General features: G+C 46.3%; 2 protein-coding genes across 3 annotated transcripts in view; one reads left to right on the forward strand and one right to left on the reverse strand.

Annotated features, from left to right (window-relative positions):
- The window catches only part of LOC127590680 (gastrula zinc finger protein XlCGF7.1-like), a 143,682-nt gene that overhangs the window by 88,060 nt on the left and 36,209 nt on the right, over positions 1 to 19,413 (forward strand). The gene's annotated exons all lie outside the window — the stretch shown is intronic.
- Positions 10,190 to 11,675, reverse strand: LOC127590704 (gastrula zinc finger protein XlCGF8.2DB-like). The gene has a single exon (XM_052050141.1). It carries the CDS (start codon positions 11,477 to 11,479, stop codon positions 10,484 to 10,486), a length of 996 nt encoding a protein of 331 aa, XP_051906101.1. The 5' UTR covers positions 11,480 to 11,675; the 3' UTR covers positions 10,190 to 10,483.

Raw genomic sequence — 19,413 nt, forward strand, 5'->3', positions numbered from 1 at the left:
GATGTTTAGTGAACAGTGCTGTTCAACCACGCCCTGAGGGCTCCGCACACTGAACCGGACTATTCGAGCGTGAGCTGGGCTTCTATGTCGTCAGAAGGGGTGAGGTAAGACACTCATCACGTAAAAAAATTGGTGCGACTAATAAAGTAATAAAGTAAGGGAAATCTCTTTTAAAATGATACATAAATACTATCCCACCAAGCATTATCTTCTTAGGTTCAAGAAAGACATCTCTGTTGATTGTTCATTTTGTGGAATGTACCCTGAAACGATGGTTCACTTGTTCTGGCAATGCCAGTATACCAACACATTTTGGAAAGTTGTATCCAGATTTATCATTGAACATATTGACTCTGACTTTATGCTATACTGGAAAAATGTACTATTTGGGTTCTACAAAGACAATGAAAAAAACAATAAACAAACCTTCATTATAAATTTAATAATCATTATCATTAATCATTAATAATCATCAGTTCCATATCCACAAATGCAGATGGAATAATTCAAAACCTCTTTTCTTAATTTTTGAAACAGAAACAAAGCAGTACTTGTTTTACATCATCCATTATTATGGATTCCAAAAACAAAAAAGCTGTTAAGACTCTGGTTGTATGCTCCTTATTTAGAAATTTGTGTAAAAATCCCCTGGGTTCATTCTATCTATCTATCTATCTATCTATCTATCTATCTATCTATCTATCTATCTATCTATCTATCTATCTATCTATCTATCTATCTATCTTTCTATCTATCTGTCTATTTCTTTCTTTCTTTCTTTCTTTCTTCTTTTTCTTTTTTGTTTAAACGTTTGTAATATGTATGTATTGGTAGCACGTTCGTTTTGTTTTCTGTTTGCTGAGAATTGTATTCTGACTTGTTCAATTCATTCATTCATTCATCTTCCTAACCGCTTGATCCTCACTAGGGTCGCGGGGGGGTACTGGAGCCCATCCCAACCGTCTCCGGGCAGTAGGCGGGGGACACCCTGAATTGGTTGCCAGCCAATCGCAGGGCACACATAGACGAACAACCACCCATACTCACACTCACACCTAGGGACAATTTAGAGTGTTCAATCAGCCTGCCATGCATATTTTTGGAATGTGGGAGGAAACCGGAGCACCCGGAGAAAACCCACGCAGGCCCGGGGAGAACATGCAAACTCCACACAGGGAGGCCGGAGCTGGAATCGAACCCGGTACCTCTGCACTGTGAAGCTGGCGTGCTAACCACTGGACTACCGGGCCGCCGAGTTGTTCAATAAAGGTTTAAAAAAAAGTCTTAATCTCTATTTTTTTCAGCTATCTTGACGTTGTGCAGTGGCGGTTCTGGGGGGTCAACGGGGGCCAGTGCCAGTGTAGCACCGATTCTGGCCCCCCTGTGGCCCATCTCCGAGCGCAGATTACGCAGTCGTGCCAAGTCGCCGACGCGAAAGGTGGAACAAAGTGCGTGATTTAACATTCTAGTCGGACCTTTTAGTGCGCTGCGCCACTTAAAAATGAGCGGGAAAATGAGAAGCAGTCCGCAGAGAAGGAAATGACCACGACACGAGTGCTATTTGCGTGTGTGTATGCGCGTGTGTGTGTGTGTTTGCGTGTTTGTGTGCGCGTGTGTATGTATGAGCGTGTGCGTGCGTGCGTGTGTGTGTAACTTTTTTAGTCTCCCTTTTTATTTTAATTTTTATTTAACAGGATCAATATATAAGACATTGCATTTTAAAATTTGGATAATTATATGCATGTAAAACATCTAGCTTCAGTGTATTTGCAATTTTTGTCCCCGCCAGGCTTGTACCATATCATCCCCCGGTTTGAATATTCTTGTTCTGTCCCCAACTAATAGCTAATCTAAATTTGAGTGTTGTATTTAAATTACACTGAAGTAACGTCAATATGTCTATGCATAGTTAAGAGTATTTTCTCTATGGACGTAACTTTATTGATTCATTGTAAGCAGCGTAGTTCACAACCGGGCGTGACGTCATGAAAGCGGAAGACGCGTATGCGGTAACAGAAAGTAAAGCGATAGATCGCCACCGTTAGAAACGTATGGTAGTCAAGTTTAATCCACATACATCTCACGCCTCTGGTAGCATCGTGGGTATGTACAAGTTTGTTTTGTTATTGGTGAACAGTTCTGTCACTGCGGAACTTTGTGTTAGAAATGCTGCTTGACAATGTGAAAAAAAGAACATGTTAGGATTTGAGCTAGCGCTCGCTAATTATGTTAGCACCATGACGTCTCGCTAATCTCGCGATTCAGGTAATGTTATTTTATTCCATTGGTTGTGAATTCAAAGTAATATTGCCTTGAATTTTGTGTTACAGTTTCACCTTTTTCTCCATCATTAAACCTGTGGACTAAGAATAACGTCTTCAGAGTCGTGGTGTAAAAGATGAGTTTAGCTGACTGTCCAAATCTGGCCTTGACAGTACAATTCTCAACAAATGGACACGGTGTATTGTTACGCTTGCAGACATTTTAGCCCTCCTAGTACTGTTTTTTTCTCATCACAGTAATGTTATGATTACAATTTCAAAGTCTGAAGAAATAAAAAGTCAAATAAGATTTCAAATCTGTCTTTTTAGCCCTGGGTTGAATGTGCCCCCCCATCAAAACCCCTGCCCCCAGCCCGGCCCCCTCGGTGAAATTGATCCAGAACCGTCCCTGTCACCACCTGGTGGTGAGTAGGCTCCGATGGTGGGGGAAGATGCCGGTCTGTCCTGGCAGACTCAAACGTATTGTGAGGGTTTGTTGGGAGCGTCTGGCGGAATCCCCTGTCAGAAGGAGTTTCAACTCCCACCTCCAACAGAGCTTTCCCATGTTCCGAGGGAGGCGGGGGGACATTGACTCCGAGTGGACCATGTTCCGTGCCTCAATTGTTGAGGCGGCTAATCTGAGTTGTGGTGTTTGGTGCCTGTCGTGGCGGCAACCCCCGTACTCGCTGGTGGACACCAGCAGTAAGGGATGCCGTCAAGCTGAAGAAGGAGTCCTATCGAGCCTTTATGGCCTGTGGGACCCCAGAGGCAGCTGACGGGTATCGACTGGCCAAGCGGAACGCAGCTTCGGTGGTCGCCGAGGCAAAAACCCGGGCGTGGGAAGAGTTCGGTCAGGCCATGGAAGTAAGCCATGGATAATGAAAGGTATAGAAAACGCATGTAAAAAGAAAAATATTTTTTATAAATTGTTTATAAAATTGAGAACTAATAAAACTATATATATTGAGCCACTAATATAGACAAAAAAGAATTTACTGCTGGGATTTTTCTCGGATTTAAAAAAAGCTTTTGAAGTCGACTGATCCCAAGGCGACTGCGAGGTGTTTTGGGGGGAAAAAAAACTTTTTTCATGACATGAAGCCTGTGTTGCCAAACTTAGCGACTTCGACTGTATATTTAGTTAGTATTCAGACCCTCGCGAGTGACTCTTTTTTCAAAAAAAGTGACTGGTGACAATCGAGTGACTTCTTCTGGTGTGATTGGAGACTTTTGGAGTCTGCTGTGAAAGCACGTTCTCAATGAGCAGCACCAAGTGCTGTTGTGGCCCCTACGCCAAATGAAGCCGCTGCTGGCTGATTCCGCCAGGTTTACAATTGCCTATTTGTCATCCCCCTGTTGACATCATTCAGCAAAGTTTCGGACATCCAATAGTTAATTTCCTTCCCGATGAGTTGTAAATGCTGCTGGAAGTTTTTCAACAGTAGTGAGCAGCAAACAATCACAGCTGTTTTCACCCCGAAACGTCAACATGGCTGAGAGGAAAACAGCGGAGAACTGCCATTTTCAACCTGAGTGGGAGCAAGATTATTTTTTTGTTTACTCTCATTCAAAGCCTGTTTGTTTGATTTGCAATGCAACGATGGCATTGCCGAAGAAAGCCAATCTGGAGCGACATTTCAAAACGGTACACAGTTGATGAGACAGATTTCCCTGCAAAAACATTTTTACATTCCACAAAAGTGTGGGATTTGAAAGCACATCTTGCAGCACGACAGTCAGTCTTTATCAAACCGAAGACGCAGAGTAAGGCAGCAACTATTACTTCATATCAGGTCAGTCACGCCCTTGCCAAACATAACAAGCCATTCCAAAGACGTGAAGGAAACCTTTCTCGAGGCACTCTGAACATTAAATTGTACCATATGATGACTGTTTAATTTTCCTTTCTTACAATTTTACTTACCTTCACGTTCTGTCAATTTATTACTGGATATTTTTGTTCAATGAAAAAAACAAACAAAAGATCAACATTTAAATACGGGTAAACTTGTTTTTAAGCTCCTATTTTAATTTCTCACTGCAGGGAAATGTGCCTCACTTGTCATGAATCTCTCCAATCTTGAGGTAGGGATTTGAAGAAGACTTGGCTGATCCAAGCTTTTTGAGCAACAACAACTTTTTTGGCCAGCATGCAACACACAGTATCAAACAACAATACATATGGCACCACCACACATTTCATGACAACGTGGAAAATGTCCATTTTGTTCAGGATCACATCCAATCTAAGATGATGAAAAACACATGTGGATATGTGGAGGACTATTCATTCAAGGATGGTTTAATTTAGAAAAAAGAAAAAAAAACAAAGAATGAAAACATATGTGCTGTGTACATACATCTACTGATGCCTAGTCTGGACACATCATCAGTGATGTTCCTGGATTCACTGGACGTTTCGGGTCTTTCAACTATCAGACGCCCTCCTCCAGGTGACCCAGTCGGGGTTGATCAAGTCCCGGCTTGTGTCCAGACAGCTAGCTAGCTACCATGACTCCATGGATCTCCTCTTTTGAGCCACAGCCATCTTGAGGCTCTTTCTGCCGCTTCAGTGGTATTGCGGATGGCTCTCCTTTTCCTCTCTCCATCGATGCCTAAACTACAGTAGGCTCTGGCCAAGGAACGGGCTGCAAATCCTCTGCAACCAACCTCCACAGGGAAACACCTTGCTCTCCAACCAGCCAGCTGGCAGTCGCTGACCAGTCCTGCGTACTTGGAGAGCTTCCTCTCAAAGGCTTCTTCCAAGCGATCTTCCCACGGCACTGTCAGCTCCAGCAGCACTGCTTGTTTGGTGGACTCCGATACGAGGACAATGTCAGGTCGTAGGGTGGTAACTGCAATATGGCTGGGGAACTTCAGCTTTTTTTCAAGATCCACCAACAACTGCCAGTCTCTTGCAGATGTCAGGATGCCTGCAGATGATGTTCTGCTGGCCGCGGTAGGCTTGTCCCCAGCGCTGACAAAGGCGATGGTTTTATTGGAGGGGCGGAACTGTTTAGCCCATGCCAGCCCTGCGGTAATGGCTTCCGCGATAGTCTTAAGGACTTGATCATGCCTCCACCTGTACCGTCCATCTCCAAGTGCCCTTGTGCAGCCACTGAGGATGTGTTCCAGGGTTCCTCGCTTGGAGCACAGTGGGCACGCCGGTGTCTCTGCTATGCCCCATGTGTGCAGATTTGACGGGCTTGGGAGCACATCATAAACTGCCTGGATGAGGAATTTAATGCGTTGAGGCTCTGCTTTCCAAAGCTCTGCCCAGGTCACTTTCCTCTCAACTGCGTTCTCCCATCTTGTCCAAGCACCCTGTTGTTTCATTCCCACAGCCTTGCAGGTTCTTGTGTCCTCCACTGCTGCTCTCACCTCGTCCTGGACAAGACGTCGCCCCTCCTTCCCCTTGGTGTTCAGCTGGGGAGATGGAAAGGATCCTAGCCCAGCTCGACCTCGTGTGACCACTCCAGTCAAGCACCTGTGCCGGAGCCTTGCATCTGCCTCTTCAACCGCTTCCTCTGCCCTCCATTTCCTGCCAGTCCTCACTTGGATCCCAGCCTTAGCCACCTTCGGATCTCTTGAGTCCCTGTATTGAACCACTTCTCTGGCTCTGGTGACCTTAAATTCCTCCTCCAAGGATTTGAAGGGCAGTTGCAGTTTGTTGCTGTTTCCGTAGAGAGCGATGCTGCTCAGGCTCTTTGGAAGTCCTAGCCATCTCCGGAGGTGGCTGCTGACCTTCCTCTCTAAGGTCTCAACTGTCGAGATGGGGACGGAGTAGACCAGGAGGGGCCACAGGATCCTGGGAAGAATGCCGTGCTGGTATACCCAGGCTTTAAACTTCCCCGGTAGGCCTGACTTGTCCACTGATTTCAGCCAGCCATCCAACTCCGTGCATGTCGACTGGATAGATTTTGTGTCTCTCAGAGAGCAGTCGAAAACCTTCCCTAGGCTCTTCACCGGCTTCTCTGAGATTGATGGAATGGCTGTGCCTGAGATGGTGAACCGGAACTTGTTTTCCACCTTCCCTTTCCTTAGCACCATAGATCTTGATTTGGCGGGTTTGAAACGCATCCGGGCCCACGCCACCAGCTTTTCAAGACCCTTCAGAATCCACCGGCAGCCTGGGACTGATTCTGTCGTGACTGTGAGGTCATCCATGAATGCCCTGATGGGTGGTTGCCGTTGTCCGGAGTTCGTGCGGGGCCCTCTGCACTCTGGCTCAGCAGATTTTGTGAGCATGTTCATGGCTAGCGAGAACAGTGTCACAGAGATAGTACACCCTGTAATGATGCCGATCTCCACCTTGTGCCAACTGGATGTCATAGCTCCTGAAGAGATCCTCATCCTGAAATTGCTGTAATAATCAGCGATGAGATCTCTGCATCTGCTGGGTACATGATGCTTTGTCAGAGTGAGCTGGACGAGCTTGTGTGGAATGGAGCCGAATGCATTTGCCAGGTCAAGCCACAGCACTGATAGGTTACCTTTGTTCTCTCTGGCCTCCCGAATAAGCTGTGTGACCACACCGGTATGTTCCAAACATCCTGAAATTCCTGAGATGCCACCTTTCTGGACGGATGTATCGATGTAGGAGTTCTTTGCCAGGTAGGTACACAGCCGCTTGGAAACAGCACTGAAGAAAACCTTTGCCTCAACACACAGCAGGGAGATGATGCGGAACTGGTCTAGCTGAGTGGAGTTTTCCTCCTTCGGGATCCATACCCCTTCAGCCATTCTCCATTGTTCAGGGATCCTTCCCCTTCTCCAGAAGACTCGCAGGATTGTCCACAGACGCAGCAGGAGTTTGGGACAGTTCTTGTACACTTTGTATGAAGTGCCACTCGGTCCTGGAGCAGAGCTCGCCCTTGCTCTGCGGACAACCTCCCTGACTTCCTTTAGCTGCAGCTCCGACATGTCGAACTGCTCTTCAGGTTCAGGGGGGTCTATGAGGATGTTGCATTCTCCCAGCTCCTGCTCTCTTGCGGGGTCGCTGTACGTCTGCTTCAGATGTTGGTTTATGATTTCCTGCGAGGAGACCAGCTTGCCACTCCGCTTCTGCCCCAGCAAATCCTTCGTGAACTTGAAGGGGTTAGCGATGAAAGCAGCACGCTTCCGTGCCCTCTCGCGTCGCCGCCTCCGGTGCCACTCTGCACGGCGGAGAACTCTAATCTTTTTCCGTAGGATGCACATTAGCTGGGCCAGGCCAGTGCGTTCCTCTTGTCCTGCCGCCTTGTACTGGGACTTCAGCGTTTTCATCTCCTGCCTGATGTTGTGGATCCTTACCGCTCTTTGATTCTTTGCGTATGTTGTTCCCAGGCTTTTCTTCTCCTCCTCGCCAAACCTTTCTGCTGCGAAGCTGACAATGACTGCTGTCATAGCTTGTAGCTTCCCGTCGGCGTGTCCCTTCGCCATAGCCTCCAGGATTTGGTCGACATCGTCGTCGAATTGCTTCCAGAGAGAGGTCATGCTAGCTGCAGGCCATTTGATCCGCCTCGTTTCAGACTTGATGCTCGAGGGATTAGTTTGCAACACGTGGAGGTTCTGGGCACTGTGGGGTGACTCCGGGCCTGGCACCTCCTGCGTCTCACCAGGTGTAACACCTGTGCGTTGTGTTGTTTCTGCTCCCAACGGGCACTTCATCCTCGCTCGGTGGATCTTCAAGCCATGGATGTTCTTGCAGACTTTGCCGCATGTACACGTTTTACTCAAAGTCGATTGTCCGTTGCCTGGGTCTGTAGCCGTTGTGTCCGTCCGACTGGGGTGCTCATCCTCCCCCCCTCTCGGGCACCCCTGGGGGTATTTTTCCATTGAGTTCATCGTAGCTTGGTTGGGTCCCTCCTCTCAGAGGATGCAGATTGGGTTGCTGACCCGTTCTGCCCCGGTTGCCGTCTCTCCGGGCTGTCACTGACTCTCCAGTCGTCACCACGCTCTTCATGGTTGTCATCCAGTCTTTCCTGGCTGTCACTGATCTCTCAGGGTATTCACTGTGTACATACATCTACTGATGCCTAGTCTGGACACATCATCAGTGATGTTCCTGGATTCACTGGACGTTTCGGGTCTTTCAACTATCAGACGCCCTCCTCCAGGTGACCCAGTCGGGGTTGATCAAGTCCCGGCTTGTGTCCAGACAGCTAGCTAGCTACCATGACTCCATGGATCTCCTCTTTTGAGCCACAGCCATCTTGAGGCTCTTTCTGCCGCTTCAGTGGTATTGCGGATGGCTCTCCTTTTCCTCTCTCCATCGATGCCTAAACTACAGTAGGCTCTGGCCAAGGAACGGGCTGCAAATCCTCTGCAACCAACCTCCACAGGGAAACACCTTGCTCTCCAACCAGCCAGCTGGCAGTCGCTGACCAGTCCTGCGTACTTGGAGAGCTTCCTCTCAAAGGCTTCTTCCAAGCGATCTTCCCACGGCACTGTCAGCTCCAGCAGCACTGCTTGTTTGGTGGACTCCGATACGAGGACAATGTCAGGTCGTAGGGTGGTAACTGCAATATGGCTGGGGAACTTCAGCTTTTTTTCAAGATCCACCAACAACTGCCAGTCTCTTGCAGATGTCAGGATGCCTGCAGATGATGTTCTGCTGGCCGCGGTAGGCTTGTCCCCAGCGCTGACAAAGGCGATGGTTTTATTGGAGGGGCGGAACTGTTTAGCCCATGCCAGCCCTGCGGTAATGGCTTCCGCGATAGTCTTAAGGACTTGATCATGCCTCCACCTGTACCGTCCATCTCCAAGTGCCCTTGTGCAGCCACTGAGGATGTGTTCCAGGGTTCCTCGCTTGGAGCACAGTGGGCACGCCGGTGTCTCTGCTATAATAATAATAATAATACATCACATTTGTAAGCGCCTTTCACAACACTCAAGGACACTGTACAGCCAAGACCAATAGTAAAACACAGATAAAATAATAAATAAAGAAAGAAAGATTTAAGGCGGGTAGGCAAGTCTGAATAGGTGGGTTTTGAGCTGGGTTTTGAATAAGGAAAGAGAGTCAATATTACGAATGTTGGGAGGAAGTGAGTTCTATGCCCCATGTGTGCAGATTTGACGGGCTTGGGAGCACATCATAAACTGCCTGGATGAGGAATTTAATGCGTTGAGGCTCTGCTTTCCAAAGCTCTGCCCAGGTCACTTTCCTCTCAACTGCGTTCTCCCATCTTGTCCAAGCACCCTGTTGTTTCATTCCCACAGCCTTGCAGGTTCTTGTGTCCTCCACTGCTGCTCTCACCTCGTCCTGGACAAGACGTCGCCCCAAACCTCTCTGAGAACTAATGATAAGAAACATTTAAAAACCACCACGCAAAACCAAATAAAAACTAACTCCTGTCAAACCTCGGTTTTAGTCCATAATCCGTTCCAGAAGGCTGTTCGAAAACCGAAACAACGCTCTTTTTCAAATAAAAATGTTTACTGACACATCTGCTCACAATGGAAATCAACACGAGGAAGCGTCACTTCTCCTGTAAGGAAGGCGAGAGGAGTCAAATGGTGCATTCAAGTGAGCTCAGTTTGTTCGAGAACCGAAATTTGTTCATCCGAGGCATAAAAACTCAAAATTTTGGGTTGAAAACGGAATTGGTCGAGAACCGAGACATTCAAAAACCAAGGCTTGACTATATAATGAAGAATTTTCAAATTCATTAAAACTCATCGAAAACTTCAGGATCCCAAAAACAAGGCACATAAAATACAATCAGCCTGATGAAGGTTGCTGAGATGGAGCGGGAGGGGGGGGGGTTATGTCACTGATCACTGTTCATCTCATCATCACACTTGTGATCCTTAATCTGAGACTTCCATGAGAATCTTTGGCCATAAACTAAACAGGGAAAAGTTTTCTCACCTGTGTGAGTTCTTGTGTGGTCAATTACGTATCTCTTCTGAAAGAATCTTTTGCCACAAACTGAACAGCACGTCGGCTTCACAGTGCAGAGGTACCGGGTTCGATTCCAGCTCCGGCCTCCCTGTGTGGAGTTTGCATGTTCTCCCCGGGCCTGCGTGGGTTTTCTCCGGGTACTCAGGTTTCCTCCCACATTCCAAAAATATGCATGGCAGGCTGATTGAACACTCTAAATTGTCCCTAGGTGTGAGTGTGAGCGTGGATGGTTGTTCGTCTATGTGTGCCCTGCGATTGGCTGGCAACCGATTCAGGGTTTCCCCCGCCTACTGCCCGGAGACAGCTGGGATAGGCTCCAGCACCCCCCGCGACCCTAGTGAGGATCAAGCGGTACGGAAGATGAATGAATGAATGAATGAATGAATGAACAGGCAAAAGGTTTCTCACCAGTGTGTGTTCTGCTGTGTGCATTTAAGGATCCCTTCTCAGAAAATCTTTGGCCACAAACTGAGCAGGAAAAAGGTTTCTCACAAGTGTGTATTCTTGTGTGGCTAATTAAGCTTCCCTTATGAGCGAATCTTTGGCCACAATCATAACAGGCAAAAGGTTTCTCACCAGTGTGGGTTCTTTTGTGAACTTTTAAGTGTCCCTTATGAGTAAATCTTTGGCCACAATCTGAGCATGAAAAAGGTTTCTCACCAGCCTGGGTTCTTTTGTGAATTTTTAAGTGTGCGCTATGAGAGAATCTTTGGCCACAATCTGAGCATGAAAAAGGTGTCTCACTGGTGTGGGTTCTTTTATGATCATTTAAGGGTCCCCTCTGAGAGAATCTTTGGCCACAATCAGGGCAGGCAAAAGGTTTCTCACCAGTATGGATTCTTGTGTGGTTTATTAAGTGTCTCTTCCAAGAGAATCTTTGGCCACAATCCGTGCAGGCAAAAGGTTTCTCACCTGTGTGTGTTCTTGTGTGAATTTGTAAGTGTCCCTTCCGTGAAAATTTACGGCCACAATCGGAACAGGTGAACAATTTCTCACCAGTGTGGGTTCTCACATGTGTTTTCAAAGCACTCTTAATAGCAAACGTTTTGCCACACCAAGAACATTTACAAGGTTTGTTGTCAGTGTGACATGTCAAATCACTATCGGACTCCTCATCCTCATCATCATTCTCATCATCGTCAATATTTGCTGATGTATTGTCACCATCTTTTGTGCAAGAGTACTCTGGCTCCTCTTCACTTTTAATGTCAGGGGCCTTCTGTTCTTCTTCCTCTTTAAAGTGTGCTGCTAGGCGCTCATGGAGCGCTGTGAGTTTCTTTAGCCAGTAGGTGTGGACCATGTCCGGGCCTGGTGCTGTCCAGTTCTTCATATCTGAGACTCTTTCCTGTATGTCTGCCACTGTTATGGTAACTGGGTTCTGTTCAGGGAGGTTGCTGTGCTCCTCTCTCAGGGTCACCAGCCATTGTGCACTGCTGTTATGTGCAACCTCCTTCTCCCATATGCCTTTCCAGTGCCTTTCAGTTTCCAGTCTTGGTGGGTCAGCTCTGTTGTTTGGACCCTGCCACTGAGCATACACTTTCGCAGGTTGTGTTGCGAACAGCCTGTTTATTCGTCTGGCCTCATTTTCTTTATATATATATATATATATATATATATATATATATATGTGCCCCTTGTGAGCAAAAGTGGATCGGAAATGGATGCATGTTTGGTTGTTGTTGTTGTCTTTTCTTTTTCCATGGCTGTTTTACCTGGGTGAAATGAAATTAACAGTTTGGTTTGTTGAGTTAACCATAAATTTGTGGTGATTTTGTTTTATTCCAAAGCAGTTATTTCCGCTTGAGTTCTTCAATTAAACGGTGTGGACACAACTGTTGCTTTTAAATCCAGTTTATTCATTTCACACAAATGTCAATAAAATTGCGTTCAACAATGTTGTACTGGGCGGCCCGGTAGTCCAGTGGTTAGCACGTCGGCTTCACAGTGCAGAGGTACTGGGTTCGATTCCAGCTCTGGCCTCCCTGTGTGGAGTTTGCATGTTCTCCCCGGGCCTGCGTGGGTTTTCTCCGGGTACTCCGGTTTCCTCCCACATTCCAAAAACATGCATGGCAGGCTGATTGAACACTCTAAATTGTCCCTAGGTGTGAGTGTGAGCGTGGATGGTTGTTCGTCTCTGTGTGCCCTGCGATTGGTTGGCAACCGATTCAGGGTGTCCCCCGCCTACTGCCCGGAGACAGCTGGGATAGGCTCCAGCACCCCCCGCGACCCTAGTGAGGATCAAGCGGTTAGGAAGATGAATGAATGAATGAATGAATGTTGTACTGATTAAATACGTATTATATGTATTATCTGCGATTGGCTGGCAACCGATTCAGGGTGTCCCCCGCCTACTGCCCGAAGACAGATGGGATAGGCTCCAGCACCCCCCGCGGCCCTAGTGAGGATAAAAGCGGTTCGGAAAATGAATGAATTATATGTATTGTTATATGTGTAATACGTATTATTATATGTCAATTGGTTGAATTCAAATCAAGATAATGACGAACCACAGTGCGGTGCTGCGACGCAGGGCGTTAATCTCCTCAGAGCAATGCACGACTTCCATTGTGCATGTGTGATGTCACTGCTTCAGAACGTCCCCGCCCCCTCAATGGCTTGCGTTCATGCAAACGGCAAGTGTAGACATGAGTCGGGCGCTTCTGTGTGCTGTTAAGGAGGTACGAATCACGAAGAATGGCCCGTAAACTCGTGTAATAATAAGACACGTTTAGATGATCAGTTCAGGCATATTTATTCTATTGCCAAAACAACTTGGCAGCACGGTGTAACACGAACCGTGGCCATGAGCATAGCGTCTGCTCGCTGAAATCGAAAAATTTGTTCATATGTACATCCGGCATGCCTCTCCACAACAAAAGCAACGAGCAAGAGCGCTACATATAACATAAATCGCCAACACCCCCACTCGCTATTTCCTCACTGGGCAAAACAACAAAATTGCAAAACACAACACATTCACAGTTCAACACTCTCCAAAGATCCGCATCGCAAATTCCCTCAACCCTTGTTTTGTCGCTGGTTTTGTTCTTTAAATATCTGAATACGTGTTTTGCTGTATTCCAAACCTCCACAGTTGGTTCACCAAAATGCTGAGATAGTTTGCTGACAACATAATTGATGTCAGGTCTTGTACATGTACAGTAGATAAGTATATTAAACTTCCCACTGCTTCCCTGTACTGTCTCGGCTGTTTTAGCGTTTCTGCATTTTCAGTGTATTCTAGTTTTGGTTAACAAGGGGTCTGTCTTGGTTTACAGTTTTGCATTTCAAACCTTTCTGAAATATTTTTCACATCTTTCCTGTGATATTTTAATTTGTCCATCTATTTGTTCAAAATCGATTCCTAGGAAATGTTTTAATGTCCCTAAGTCCTTCATTTTGAATCTCTGAGTGAGTACTTGTTTTACATCATCCATTACTTTTTCCCATTTTGCTGTCAGCATACAGGGAATAAACTGCCGTCACCACAACCTTTGTCAGCTCCTGTGATTTTGTTTCTGTGAAGATGTCACTGATGTCACTCATACATAGGCCGTTGTATTTGTCAATTAGTGATCACAAACTGTGAGCAAAGAACAAGGAAAGTTTTTGCTTTATTTTGGTGGTGGAGCATTTGTGACCCAAGTTTATTTTGTCGCCCAAGCGGCATGCTGCTAATACAGTGTACAGTGAAACTCCTCGACAACGAAATCATGGTTGCAGCAAGATATTTTTCACAACAGGGGTTTTTCACTGTAGCAAATTTGATCTCAGATGTAAGCACACCCACGCACACCCACACACACAAACGTATGTGTACACACACACACAAACGTATGTGTACTCTATTTTTATTCCAACAGTGCATACGTATGAGCACACACTTATTTGACACTTCATATTTTCAGTGTAGAAAGGAAAAAAGGGAAAGAAATTGCGAAATTTACGATCAGCATTCACTTTCACTTACATAAATTTATTGGATAATGTATTTTATTTTGCTTGCTCTGTCTTTCATTTTGATCACTTTTACCCTCTCTTCCAGCATCAGAGCTCTTCTTGTCTTAGCTGCTTGACAAGAAGCATCCAAACGTCCATTTTGTAGCCATTTTAGCAATGCAACGTCCATCCTCATCTGAATCTAACAACAACAAATACTTCCTGGCATGCAATGAACTTTTAAGCCAGCCACGGGATGGTTCGTAGTCCTCGATGGCCATAGTTAGCTCTCGAAGGCTAAAAACCTTACGCTAACTGGAGCGTTTCTCTCTCATGAGTGCTCTAGTTAGCCTAAGGTTTTTAGCCTTCGAGAGCTAACTATGGCCATCGAGGACTACGAACCGTCCCCGTGGCTGATTTTTGTATGATAACAAGTAAAGCATTCGAGGAAAAGTCCGTCGAGCCACGGGACGCTTAGTATCATAAAGTTGCTCCGTCTTGCTGGAACCAGAAATCTGAGCCAGAGGCATCATTGGACCAATCTTCATCGAAGAATCTGGCGCAGCAGTGACAGTGACCAAGGAGCAGGATGTGGAGGTCCTCAAAACTTTCAAGAATGAGCTCCAGACCATCTACCCGTCGCTCATGAGCAAGTTCTGGTTCCAGCAAGATGGAACAAGTTGTCACACCTCAAACCTGTCCCAAGATTGGCTGAAAGAGAACTTCGGAGGCCGAGTGATCAGTCTTAAGACTGATTTTGAGTGGGCACTCCATAGCCCGGACCTAAGACCCCCAGATTTTTTCTTTGGGGCTATCTTAAGGACAGAGTCTACGCAGGGAAACCCAGAACCATCACGTAACTCAAGAAAGCCATCAGGTAGGAGATGAGAGTCATTACCAATTCAGTCTGTCAGAACGTCATGGACAACTTCGTGCTCTGCCTCAAGAAATGCATGGAACTAAATGGAGGCCATATAGAACATATGCTGTAGAATGGAGAAAAAAAGCGAAACACCCTAGTGTTTTGATGTGATATTCTGAATATAATAAACTAGTTATGGCCAAAGTTTCATTTCATTCGGACAAAACACTAAGAAACGGGGCCTAATTAGAGTTGGGGCCCGTTTTTTGGGGGTCACCCTGTATTAACACCTTCTGTCCAGGGTGCAAATCTCTCTCTCTGGCATGTTTATCGTACCATACCTTTTGTTTTTTCTGACTCTCCTCCAAATGTGTCTTTGCCATGTCTCTGAAATTCTCCACCTTGTCCCTCATTTGAAGAATATAGGAGATGACACTGTGTGAGGTCGCCTCTCCAGCCACCCAGTTCTCCTTCAGCATGTTCAGCAGAGATGTGTTCCTTAGTGATGTGTCGTTCGCGAACGAGCCGGCTCATTGGGAGCCGGAAGGGGAGGGTTACACACACACGCACACGCACGCGCACGGGCTGCAATTTAGAGAAGGGGCAGGGGTTAGAGAAGAGACACACACAGCAGCACACTGAGCAGCACGCGAACAAGACAGACGAGACGAGAGAGCTAGTTAGTGGAAAAAAAAACAACACGGTGGAAAGCGGAAAGGTGAGAAAATGGATAGGAAACGCAGTGAAATATGGACTCATTTAAATTTAATTGATAGTTCAAAGGCAGCGTGTAGACTGTGCAAGGTTAAAATATCCCATAGATCAGGCTCCACAAATAACCTACACAGGCACATCAGAAAAGTCCACCCATCAGTACAATTTGAAGAGAAAAGACAAGCAAGGGAACCAGCTATTAATGAAGGTGCTAGTGTGTCTGCAACTGTTGCTGCTGCTGCAATGTCCCAACTGCCTAGATGTACAACCCAGAGCTCTATGAGCCACTTTATGCAAATAGCTATAAAACCAGCAAAACAGAACACAATTGACGAGGAACTGTAAATTTCCCCAGTGTGGGACAAATAAAGGATATCTTATATCTTATAAAATGATTGCAATGGATTTTCAGACATTTTGTGTTGGCTGTGTATTGTAGCAACATCTGTCCCCTCAGAGAGAATCTTCTCCTAAACAGGGCAAATATTAACAGAGAGGAGAAACAGGATCAACCCCTCAAAGCTGAGGCACTTGGTTTTTCTTCATGCCAATCTTCGCTAAAGACAAGCTTTAGCTGGATGCTGTTTTTTCTTTTTGTTATACAAATTTTAATTTATAATTTGTTGTGTGGTATTTAATGCTTACTTATGTTGTTTTAGTGTAAATAGTTAAAAGCTTATAAATATACACATTCAGAGATTGGAACTTTTTGATGAGCTTGTTTTGAGATGGGTCTTTGTACTTTGTTTTTATTTTTGTAGCACTCCATGTTGTACTCCATGTTGAGTATGTTCAGAAGAATATAAATAAAGCCATGTAAATAATACATATTTGATATAATGTCTATTTTTTGCATTAGTAATTCATTTTACACATAATATTACGTTATTTTTGGTATTAAATTTATTTTATCTTTTATTTGATGAAGATGATTTTCATTTTCATCTTAACCGTGAACTTCCCAGATATAAGCAGCACATCGACTGTTTCACCAGAGAAGGCAACATTCTAGATCACTGCTATACAACAATCAAAAATGCATACCGATCGGTCGCCCGTGCAGCATTGGGTCTTTCTGACCACAATTTAATCCACTTAATACCTACATACAGACAGAAACTCAAATGTGTTAAACCAGTTGTTAAGACTGTGAAAAAATGGACAGATGAAGCAAAGCTAGCTCTACAAGAATGCTTAGACTGCACTGATTGGGGCGTCTTTGAAACTTCAACGGGCACACTGGATGAATACACAGACACTGTAACATCATACATCAGTTTCTGTGAGGACATGTGTGTACCAACGAAGTCGTTCCGCTCCTTCAACAATAACAAGCCATGGTTTACTCCCAAACTCAGGCAACTCAGGAAAGAGAAAGAGGCCGCATTTAGAAGTGGAGATCGGGCACTGTACAAACATGCCCGAAACCAATTGACAAAGGAAATTAACATCGCAAAGAGAAGCTATGCAGAGAGGCTGAAAAACCAGTTCTCTGCTAACGACTCTGCATCTGTATGGAATGGCCTGAAAGCAATCACTAACTATAGAATGCCAATGCCAATGCCAATTCCCCCAAACAGTGAACAATAAGGGTCTTGCTAATGAACTAAACATGTTTTTCTGCCGATTTGAAAAGGACACCCCCATTTCCCACACACACCCACCTCTACCAGAAACCACTCTACCTACCCCCCCACCCTCTTTTTCTCCACTACAGATCCACGAACAGGACGTGAGACGGCTCTTCAAGCAGCAAAAGATCAAGAAAGCTCCGGGGCCCGACAAAGTGTCCCCCTCCTGCCTGAAAGTCTGCGCTGACCAGCTGGCTCTGGTCTTCACACAAATCTTCAACAGATCCCTGGAGCTGTGTGAGGTCCCATCCTGCTTCAAACAGTCTACCATCATCCCAGTTCCCAAGAAATCGGCAACATCGGAACTGAACGACTATAGGCCTGTCGCCCTGACGTCTGTGGTCATGAAGTCCTTTGAACGCCTTGTGCTGAACCACCTAAAGAACGTCACTGGACCCCTGCTGTACCCTCTCCAGTTTGCCTACCGGGCAAACAGGTCTGTGGAAGACGCAGTCAACATAGGTCTGCACTACATCCTCAAGCACCTCGACAGCACAGGGACCTACGCAAGGATTCTGTTTGTGGATTTCAGCTCTGCGTTCAACACCATCATCCCGGAACTCCTCACCCCCAAACTACTCCACCTCGGTGTGTCCCCTACGATCTGCCAGTGGATCCTCAGCTTCCTGACGGGACGGACACAACAGGTGAGACTTGGAGCAACAACATCATCAATACGCACTACCAGCACTGGAGCCCCACAGGGATGTGTCCTCTCGCCACTGCTCTTCTCTCTCTACACAAACGATTGCACCTCAACAGATCCAGCTGTCAAACTCATAAAGTTCGCAGACGACACCACGGTCATCGGTCTCATCAAAGACGGCGACGAGTCTGCGTACCGCCAACAAGTGGAGCAGCTGGAGCTGTGGTGCGGCCGACACAACCTCGGGCTGGACACGCTCAAGACTGTAGAGATGATCGTGGACTTCAGGAAACATTCTTCTCCTCAGTTGCCCCTCACACTATCCAACTGCCCTGTGTCAACCGTCGAGACCTTCAAGTTCCTGGGAATCACAGTCTCCCAGGACATGAAGTGGGAAGTCAACACCATCTCCATCCTAAAAAGGGCCCGGCAGCGGATGTACTTCCTGAGGCTGCTGAGGAAGCATGGCCTGCCACAGGAGGTGCTACGACAGTTCTACACGGCAGTCATCGAATCAATCCTGTGTTCTTCCATCACGGTTTGGTTTGGGGCCGCCACAAAAAAGGACAAAATCCGACTTCAACGGACAGTTAGGACGGCAGAAAAAATCGTTGGCACCGCCCTACCCACTCTTGAGGACTTGCACACTGCAAGAATCAAGACAAGGGCACGGAAAATCCTCCTGGATCCCCCGCAACCCTGCCCACCACCTTTTTCAGCCACTCCCCTCAGGCAGACGCTACAGATCCATGCGCACCAAATCCAGTAGACACTTAAACAGCTTCTTCCCTCTAGCCATTAACTCCTTAAACGGTCACTGACATAGTCACTCTTCTTGCACCACAAAATGGTACTACAAAACTACTGGTTACTCTAAAATGGTTCAATGATTTTGTTGTTTACGATGATACTAGTGCAGCGTGTTATACCGGAGACAAATTCCTTGTGTGTTCTACATACTTGGCCAATAAAGATGATTCTGATTCTGATTCTGATTAAGCAACAAAAAAAATGAGGAGCCATTTGGGAGCCGAAAGAGCCGGCTCTTTTTAGGGAGCCGAGCCAAAAGAGCCTGCTCTTTAAAAGGAGCCGGAATTCCCATCACTAGTGTTCCTTGAGTCGGTCCTTGGCCTCGAGGCCCGGCGGGCGGGCGGTCCTTGGCGTCCTCTGGGATGTCCTTGGTCTCTAGTCAAGTCCTTGGCCTTGGATTGCTTGTCTTCGGACACAATGAGGGATTAGAGCCTCGAATCCCTTGCATACGGACCGCAAAAATCGCGACGGAATTGAATAAATTCCATCGATGGACATCCATATTGATGGATTAACTCTGTCGCTTTAAGAGGGGCGGGCCTGCCACTGACAGGTGAAAGTTAGCGTACCGTCTAAAGAGCGGCATCACAGTTAGTTTCAATCACGGTTTGTTGCGTTCGCGATCGGCAGTTTAAATAGCGCGTAAGCCTTTCTGTAACAGT

The sequence above is a fragment of the Hippocampus zosterae genome, chromosome 18 (assembly GCF_025434085.1).
Source record: "Hippocampus zosterae strain Florida chromosome 18, ASM2543408v3, whole genome shotgun sequence".
Classification (NCBI taxonomy): domain Eukaryota; kingdom Metazoa; phylum Chordata; class Actinopteri; order Syngnathiformes; family Syngnathidae; genus Hippocampus; species Hippocampus zosterae.

What these genes read in the sequence shown, in the direction of transcription:
- LOC127590704 (XM_052050141.1), bottom strand. Translation starts at nt 11,479, where the DNA reads ATGAAGAACTGGACAGCACCAGGCCCGGACATGGTCCACACCTACTGG.